This window comes from Actinia tenebrosa, unplaced genomic scaffold, assembly GCF_029948245.1.
Source record: "Actinia tenebrosa isolate PJP-AT-01 unplaced genomic scaffold, QUT_ActTen_1.0 PGA_scaffold4__44_contigs__length_22323623, whole genome shotgun sequence".
Lineage (NCBI taxonomy): Eukaryota > Metazoa > Cnidaria > Anthozoa > Actiniaria > Actiniidae > Actinia > Actinia tenebrosa.
This window is the reverse complement of record NW_028292581.1, coordinates 6,511,318-6,521,331: the sequence shown is the minus strand read 5'-3', so window position 1 is coordinate 6,521,331 and position 10,014 is coordinate 6,511,318. Positions and strand designations below refer to the sequence as shown.

The window sequence follows — 10,014 nt, the reverse complement described above, 5'->3', positions numbered from 1 at the left end:
CTCGTGCAAGACTTATGTATGATGTACATGAGGCCCGAATTGCAATATGGACCCGGTGTGAATGCGATAAGCAAAAGGTCACATTGCAACAATATGGAATTTTCTCAAACTTTGTCTGAATCGTTCAGTATCCGGCATATTTTCTTGTGCTGACATTATTTAAATATCAATGCAATATATATTTCAAGCTTAGTAAGCAACATGCAACATTCACCATACTTTTTTGAAATAGCTGTTTATAGGATTAGCTCAGTAAAGGCCTTTTGATATCTAGTAAAAATAATTACGCGATCGTGTGCAGTAAGCAAAGCACATGGGTTTTGACAGAACACAAGACAAGTGTTTGGTGTTCTGCTAATCCCCAAGTGCTTTATAACTGCACATATACCTTAGACTGCGGGCAGTCCCACTTTTTCCTCCATACTCAGTAAAGAAAGATTCAGGATTGCTTTGGACGCGCGCGGAGACAGAAGCCTAAAACAATTGTCTTTAAACTGAGTCTGGAGGGAATAGTGAGACTGCCAGCAGTCTACGTATACATCACAGCAAGCATTTTTTTCTTTTAAAACATACAAATTACAATATAAACACCACAATGATGCGCCCCAACAATAACCGTTATTTTGGATAAGAATTACAAAGCTTGGAAGTGTACGCCTGTAGTATGCGCTTTTATAAAGTATAGAGAAGACAGTTATCATAGGTACTGATAATAAATAAATTATAACAATAGAGTAGTAATAATGTGTAGTATATATTCAACGATAGATATATTGAATAGACCAGTCCTTTTCGCGACTAAACCTTTTTTCACACCTGATTCATACATCTATAAATATATATATAATAATCTTTGCATTTCCTTGCACGTATTGTAAATAAAATAAAATAAAAAGATTTGAAAATTGTGAGATGCATGAAGTAGTGGTGTTAGAACCTGGTAGTGGAAAAAAGAGAAAGCCTTTTGATGAAAAACCTTTCAGTTTCTAATTTTCTGTTTCTAACTGGGTGATTACATCTTGTTTGGAAGAATACTCTTCTATTCCAGTGAAGGGCAGTGGAGAGGAAGAGGTGTACGCAATAATAGTTTTCTTTTAATAGCGTGGGTAATGCTTTCCCATATCAGCTACGTGTCGTTTCCTAGATTACCATAACTTAGTTTAACGGTTGCACATGACACTAAGAATGTTATGCTCAAGTTAATAACACGTGGTCTAAAATGGGAAAACATTACGACCAAAGTAAAGAGGTCTATAGTTAGGCACCATTTATTTCCTATTGCAAAGGGGGGAGCTGGGCTGGCACCCTTTGCGTCTTGTATATTTTTTGACCAGCCAACCCCCCCTTCCCCCTCTGTAAATCATAAAGCAGCTTCTTCTCTTTACCGGACCCCCCTAGAAATGAATAATAAATGGTCCCTAAGCCCATACATTTTATCAATAAGAGATTTTTGCAAAATAGTCTTCGACAGACCCGGCTCTTTGGCAGTTAAAGCCAGGCGTTCCTCCCTCCAAAAGTCCGAACCCCTTCCGATGTTCACGCGAGGATAGTTCGATTGGCCAATAAGAAAGACGCACGTCTGGTCGGCCATCTTTGTTGACATCATTTGCTATTCTTGCTTTCGTTGTGTAATTTTGAACAAATTTCAGCAGTTTATTTGGAATATTAAACACAAAGACCGTCAGCATAAAGAAGAACTACTTCTACAGAGTCAACATGAACTCGTTTTTTGGCAACAGACCTATTTCTATCAACGCCTTGAAGGATTTTTCACAAATGTAAGTGAAGTGAGTGGGGTGACATTTCGTATAAACGATGTCTCTACATAAATTATTTCGTCTTTCCCCAAGGTTTTGTTTTGTTATGTCGAAGGGTGCTTGCACTTAGCACAAGAATGAGTTTCCCTCGTTCTAAAAAAGGTGTTTATCTTCATGCATTAGAACGAACTAGTTTATTATATGTTGTACTATATTCATGTACGTTAGCTTGCTTATATGAGCTTTATACAAGAAAGCTTTTATAACATTTCACCTACCGTATCGAGCGTATCAAAGGTTGCCTTTTCCTCACTATTCCCTAATAATCTGCACATCGACATACTATTTAAAATTGAAAAAGTTCTTTTTTAAAATTGAAATTGCTTCAACTTCAAAACTGGTTTCGTTTTCGATATCATGTCAATCAGGCCGGCCGTTTTTTCTGAGCACAAATACATGTAATTTCGTCGCTTCAGTATTCCTTCATACGGTTATAGGGCTAGACATATAGCTTTATATAGTTGCTATTTTGAATCTCCACGAATTGTGTCGTTATTAAAGTTGCATAACTTTTAATTTCTCCCCGAATTTTTCAAGTGGAAAACCAGCAAAACACACTGATTTAGCTTGAATAGTGAAATTATAATATTGTGTTATAAGATTTTGTGCAAGCCTTATAGGGGTTTTTTGGAGCAGTGAAGCATTTCAGAGAATTCCAATTATGCAGATTCATCTTTAGTTTTTTTAAATCTTGTTTTTAAACTGCAGATTTAGAAATGATTAAAATATGTTTGCCTTGTATCTAAGAGAATATAATGAAATTCTGTCAAAATTGCTCTAAAAATGATATCTAGTTAGGTTATATACAAGATGATGATCTGAATATGACTTGAAAGCCACTCAAAATAAAAATGCAGATAAGCTAAATATAAATATATTTTGTTGTGCTCAAAGAGTTATGGTACAAGATTGTTAATAAGAATATCTTTCTGTTTCACTGTCTTTCTTACTCACTTACTTACTGCACTTCCTTACTTGCATGTACTTCCCTCCTTCCTTCCTCCCTCCCTCCCTCCCTCCCTCCCTCCTTCCCTTCCTTCCTTCCTTTCTTTCTTTCTTTTTTTCTTCCTTTCTTTCTTTCTTTCTTCCTTCCTTTCAAAATTTAATTCAATATTTCATTCTTACCATTTCATTTCATATCCCACTTTCAATTGGAATTAAATCATTGAGACTAAAGAACAGAAATTTCGTTGTCATATATAACTTCAGTTATAATAATTCTTAATACTGATCAAACAAATAAGGAAACATCTTTCTCTAATAGATGTAATTCATTGCATGAGAATATTTTTATAAACAATGAAAGTAAAATTCGTTGTATTCAAATTATCTTCTTTCAATAGTTTCTAAAAATGATATTCTTTTAATACAGAAAACAGGTGCAAAATATATAGAGTTTTAATCTAGTTTTATTTGTTCACTTGACTCTTTAGAAAACAGTGATGTTTACTTATGAATACAGAAGTCTACCATACATGTAGTTTTGTTATTAGCATTGTTATGTGGCTGGGAAATCCTTGGTTGATGGAAAAACTGCTAGAAAATTCCCCAAACAGATAGAATTGGAATTAAGCATGTTGGGTTTTTGTTGAGAGAGGAAAACTGGAGAACCTGGAGAAAAACCCTGAAATCAAGTGAGAGACCCAACAAAGTCTACTCACATGTGATGCTGAATCCAGAAATCTAACCTGTTATCCCAGAGTTGAGTGGGAGGGTGTACTACTGATTTGATAGTTAGAAATAGGTATTATTGTCAATCAAATGCATGTGAATTTGTGTGGTACATTTATGAATTGTTTACATCTTTAAAAACATGTATTTACATACACATACATGGTGTTTAGGTTTTCTTCTTATTCACTTGTTACATGGAAAACAAGTAAATACAAGTGATAATCACTTGCATCCAGTACATATACATGTAGATAACTTTATTTATATTCAATATGTACTATGAGCCAAAGACTCATATTAGAATTAATACTTTGCATATATGTATGTAATGTTTTACTAAAGGTTACTAAATGTTATTTGCAATCTGTTGTATTTAGTAATCATCAGACCCGCCAGCATTTGAAGAATGTATATTCCTGCCTGTGCTTGACGATGCTTTCTGCTGCAGTTGGGAGTGGTATCCACCTCTTCACAGACATCCTTAAGGTGATTTATTTATTTATTTATCACAAGTTTACATATTTATAATATATATATTTTTAGGTTATTAAAATCATTATGATTATAAATTTTTTCATAGTTTATGTGCAACTGAGATAATATTTTTTACAATCATTGCTCGGGCCCAGTGAAGGGGATCATCCACAAATTCAAATACTGCTACTGTGTGGTACATACATGTACATACATTGTACAAGGTAAAGTACAATATTTACAACATCCAACTCAATTGTGGATATTTATGGATATTGGAAAATTTGAAAACTCAGTGCAAAACCCTTGTGGCAATTCAGCAATAATTAAAAACCAGGATACAACAGTTGTATATATACTATAGGCCATTGATAGATAGCACTGTAGCAGACTAGCATGCTTTACTTGTCAACTATGAAAGAGAATGAGTTTTGATCAGCAAATTTAGACCAATAATAGTAACCTATAAAAGTGGACATTAGGTCTTGCAATGAACAACTTCCCACTTATCTGATTGGACCATATCCTCATACTAAGGCCAAACAAAAAAATAAGTGTGTTTCCTGTTGAGCAACCGACCCTAATTTTCTTGCCGATTTTTGCCGACTCTAATATTCTTTTCATTCCCAAATGTACCACAGGGCTCCCAGTAAGCTCATTTCCACTGTTGTATCAGTAAAACAAAAATCCGGCTTACTGACCCCAATTATTTTTCTCATGCAACAAGAAACACACTTATTTTTTGTTTGGCCTAACATACCTCTATGTACAATGTCTACGTAAAAATAGCTGAAAATCCTGGTCTCACTTTTTTGTGGTTGACTAATTATGCATAAACCCAAATAATATTGGGGACACGCAAGCATGCATTCTAATCTTTTTATTCTTTCCAGGGTGGAATCCTGTCATCTGTGGCCTTGTTTGGTCTCCTGATTGCTTTGGCATTTACTCCGCATAATGGCAAAAATCAAACAAAGAGAGTTGGTGAGTTTAATATTAAAAGTATCAACACAGCTCTACATGAATTCAAATGGCTTACATGACTATATTTTCAACATGTTTTTTTTCTATTCTAGGTATTCTTATGGGATTTGGATTTTGTTCTGGTGAGTGTTATTACCTTAAAACTTCATCTTTTATAGGTTTAATAATAATTTAAACATGAAAGACAACAGTTACATTTATTAAATTAAATTGAAGATGTAAATTTGTTTCTTCAAGTTAATATTTTTGGAAAAATATATTTGGAAAAATATAGTTCTCCGGCGGGATTCTAACTTGAGACCTCCTGTTTCCCCCTGATAAATATTAGCTCAAGGAAACAAGTTTACATGTTTAATTAATCAATTCCAAGCGCATTAAAACATGCTTTATCAGTATTTTTCACGCAAGTGAATATAATAAATCTGGCGAGCTCATTGGTTACGATTTACTTCTTATTATAGCATAAATATAGCATTCATGCACATGCTTGTTTGCTGCTTGCAGGAATAAATAAAATTTTAATAAAACAACTCTAGTCTCCAATATTTATCATATTTACTTGTGTTAAAAATACTATAAAAACAATTGACTACTTCGATGATGTGGCAACCATCTTGAATTGCATATTGACTGAAAGAAAGTATGGACAGAAATCACTGAGACCTTTATATTCCTTTCAAATGTATATTTGATGGGTTGTTGTTCACAATTATTATCATATCAGTAAACGGGAACATTTAATTTAATTTGATTAATATTTAGCTACTTCAGTGATTTCTAACCATACTCCCTTTAGGTGCAGTAGCATAGACTGGAGCTGGTCAACAGCAAAGCTTTTTGAATTGACTGTGTATTGTTCATAAATTTCACTTTCTTTATTTTCTTGAAACTTTGTTATTGTTATACTATTTTTTTGGTAGTTATTTCACAAGACGTTTTTTTAATCCTTTGCAGGTTTGTGTCTTGGTCCTCTGATGGATAGGATCATGGAGATTGATCCAAGGTATTAATTAATTCTTTGATGGGACTACTACAGCAGTCTTATATTTTTTGGTTGTTTTAGACAGAGTGGAGTAGGGGCTACAAGCAATGCCTGATCCAGGTTAAAACGAGTGCATAACACATGAAAATAGCAAGATGTAGAGCATGATTGGTGAAATCCTGGGATAACCCTTTACACATTTCATACATATAGTACATTTAGACTACACTTACATGTTTATGTAACAATAACAATGACAACAACAATTTATTTGGCAGTATATATACAAAAGGTAAGGTGTACATCGGTGTTTTTTCCAAATAATCAGAAAATATAAAAGATATTATTTCAATTTCTAAAGCAAAATACATTGATGTATTTTAGATAGTTTGTCATAATTCAAGCTTCCTAGCTATCTTGTCTGTTGCAACATTGCCCTTCTATCTTCTTAGCATTTGTATATGTATTTTGCAACAACTTTTTGGATTTTTTTATTCAGGTTGATAAGAAAATGGAATTTATCAATAAGATCATTGATAGTCCTCATAAATTTTGAGTCCAGTTCAAAATCCTCAAACTGAAGACCTTATCCATTTATGATACTTTCAGCATTATTGTTACTGCCTTCTTTGCCACAACGTTGATCTTTGGATGCTTCACATTGAGTGCCTTGTATGCCAAACAGAGAAGCTTCTTGTACCTTGGAGGTAAGTCAATATCATACCAGATGCAAAACATGTTAACACACAATAATTATCTATACAGTAACAATATGCCCTTGATTGCAAAATAAATATACCTTATTCTTTGTTTCCCCCTCTTAGTTCACTTTTCATTCCCTTGAGAATCATTTCTTTGTTTGTCAGTAATGTGTTAGAAGATACATTAATACGGATGAAATGTGAAGAATCTTATTCTCATGGAAAGGACTTATGCAGGTCTGAAATGGAAAATTAAGGCACCCTAATGTATAAGGTTTATACAGATTTCATGTATTAGGGGTTGGGGGGTAGAGGGAGAAAATTGGGAGACATGAACGTTTTTTTAGAAGGACTCTCAATTTTAGAAGGCTGTTATTGATGTCAACGTTTAATAATTTGTCATTTGTTTGCCAATGCTATTTGCTATTTTATTGTACAAGGTATTCTTGGATCTGCACTGACGATGCTCTTCATGCTTTCCCTCATCAACCTCTTTGTTGGATCTTTCTTCTTTTACCAGGTAGTTTTTTATGTCATAGTTTCTAGATAATAGACCTTTCCCGAATTCGCTTGACTGACCACGAAACAATGGTTTGAAGTAGAGACTGGACTTGATTCTTTTGTCCATCAAGTTCAACCTAGACTTGAAACCATTGTTCATTGCCATTATTCACATATCCTGGAAAATACTTGCATTTATAATTATGCACACTAGCATTAATTATGCATGTAACTAACCAACTTATCCACACTTGCTCACTGCTGTTTGAGTAGAGTTATTGAGGGCCACAAGTTTATTAGCTTTTAGCTATTTCGTGCAACCCTCATTAAATAAAAGCTTCTATCTATCCATCTATCTATCTGAGTTTACTGTGGTTTTCAATATGCTGCGAACTTGGTAATTGGGAGCTGCATATTGAAATTTGATTTTTTGGTTGCTGTCATTCAAAAAATAATCAGTCGGTACCTTTTATGTTCTTGATTGGTGGCAGTGAAAAAACCAATTTCACAACAAGTTGTTGGAATGTCTGACTTTGCAGGATATGGAAGACTGCAGTAAGTTTTGGTTCATTATATTGTATATTGTATATGGTATAAAAAGTGATGATGTTCTGTCTTTCTTTTAGATCCATCTCTATGGTGGCCTGTTGTTGTTCTCTGTTTTTATTATCTATGACACCCAGTTGATTGTCGAGAAGCATCGCCAGGGTGATAAAGACTATGTATGGTGAGTGGCATCCGATATCCAACAAACTATGCAAATCTGCCTCTCGTCCACTAGACTGTTTTTGATTTACAGTTGCTTCTTCCCCTGGAGAATCAGTCAAGTTGGCTTTTGCCTGTCTTGGACAGGGACAGAGAGAAAAGATGGGGGGAGGGGAGGTACTTCAAACTCATTCTAAACCCCTCCAAGAAAAACAAGGACTTTGCGGATTCTTGAGGGAAAAGGGGGACTTTTAACACCTGGCTATTTTTATTACTATTTGCTGATCAAGACTACAATTGCAACATGAAATCAGCCAATACACTACCATCAATGAAAAAAATCATTAGAGGACAATGGTACATCGGCAGCATGAGAAGATACATGGGAATCGGCAGGTTATTGCCCAATTTCCATGTGGCACCTGTTGTCCCAATCAGTGCATAGCAATGAAAACAGGGGTAACAGTCTTCTCCTATTAGGACTATTCCCACTTCAAATCAATTTCAGAATATCTGTAATAAATAAAATAATTTTTTCTCCTTCAAAGGCATTCTCTTGACTTGTTCTTGGATTTCATCAACATTTTCCGTCGAATCATGATCATTCTTGCGCAGAACAAGGTAAGCTGTCCCTCTGTTGTTGATTTTAGAGTGTTTATTCTTGCTGTCATTGTTGTCTAGTTGTTGTTGCTTCTGCTGCTGCTGCTGTTGTGTTGTGGTTGCTGCTGCTGTTGTCTTGTTGTTGCTGCTGCTGCCTTTGTTGTGCTGTAGCTGCTGCTGCTGTTTTGTTGTTGTCGCTGTAGCTGCCGCTGCTGTTGTCGTGCTATTGCTGCTACTGAAAAATGTTCTTTTTACTCTCGTGATGGTAGATGTCTTTTTACTGATGATGATTTGTTATATTGTTGCTGCTACCGCTACCGGTGACTGCTGACATCCATAGCCTACTATTTTTGCTAATAAATCCTACTCCTTTGATCTCTTACCAGGAGTCCAAGAAGAGAAGAAACTAAACTTTCAACTGTTGCGATGTCACTATTAGATGTACCCGCTGCTAACTTGTTGAGCTATTATTTAAATGTCTTGAATTAATTTTAAACCGTCGAAAGTACACTGCAAACCCCCATGAAAAAGTACTAAAACTAAATAATGCTAAATGATTTGTGCAAAACTCGTAAATATTTTGGCAGTAATTAGTACTTTTTCTTGTGTTCATTGGGTGCATTATAGTCAAAAATAATGTGTTCGAAACTAAATGTCATGAATCTAAACTATATTTAGCTCTTAGAGTGATTTTATTTTGCCCATGAAACGAAGTTTATGATAAGTGACTAAGTGCAATGTAAAGTCACTCTATTGTGCTTATATGATTGACAGTGGGCCGTGAAATGGTCAAGGTGTCACTAATCAAATAGCAGATAGATGTATGTGTGTATGCACTAACAGGGCCTCTGGATCATTATGTAGATTTGTGAGAACATCCCTCGCTTTTGTCGCTACTGACATTCCATTTCACCCCAATCAACCTGGGGCAGCATTGTTAACTTGCTAAGCGAAGTGGGGGCAGAGTAGGAGGAAAAGCAAAATACTCCCTGTCTCTTATTCCATTTCTTGTGTTGTTCATTCCCCCCCCCCCCCCCCCCCCCGTCCACCACCACCCTCACCCCCCATAATAGCCAATCTATTTGCAGTGTAATTTTAGGTATGTGTCGTGCTGCGAGATGCACTTGTTACACTTACTACAGTTAGCTAATGCGTTGAGTTGCGCACTTATTTTTATTGGAATCACTGAATGTCATGTACTTTCTAGTGTAACCAACTACAGTTATAATGTGTTGGAACGTCGTATGTCAGGAACGGACTGCCTAATATAACCAAGTACTTGAAAGCTAACTAATGCATGCATTGCATTGTTACAAGCCAAAGCAATATGTTTTTGTACATGATATGAGTCACTTGTTCAAACAAAGAGTGAATCTTAAAGAAAGATTTCTGGTTGCCTTGGTGATCAAACCGGGATTATCTGAAATCAAACTTTGAAAAAACAGGTCACAAATTGTTCAGTGCTCCTCATATGCCGTGTCCTATTACATAGCAATTGGCCCTTTTACAGTCTCAATATGATTCCACTATTTCGCTATTTAATACTCGTGAAAAACATCTTTTGGGATGTCTGTAC

The 10,014-nt window shown here is 35.2% G+C and overlaps 1 protein-coding gene across 1 annotated transcript; it reads left to right on the top strand.

Moving 5' to 3' along the window:
• Positions 1-1,570: 1,570 nt before the first annotated feature.
• Positions 1,571-9,440, top strand: LOC116288085 (putative Bax inhibitor 1). The gene is made up of 10 exons (XM_031694819.2): positions 1,571-1,778; positions 3,869-3,977; positions 4,859-4,949; positions 5,042-5,071; positions 5,904-5,952; positions 6,541-6,638; positions 7,073-7,152; positions 7,760-7,860; positions 8,387-8,459; positions 8,825-9,440. The coding sequence occupies exons 1-10, from the start codon at positions 1,717-1,719 to the stop codon at positions 8,846-8,848; spliced, it is 717 nt and encodes a 238-aa protein (XP_031550679.1). The 5' UTR covers positions 1,571-1,716; the 3' UTR covers positions 8,849-9,440.
• Positions 9,441-10,014: the final 574 nt, after the last annotated feature.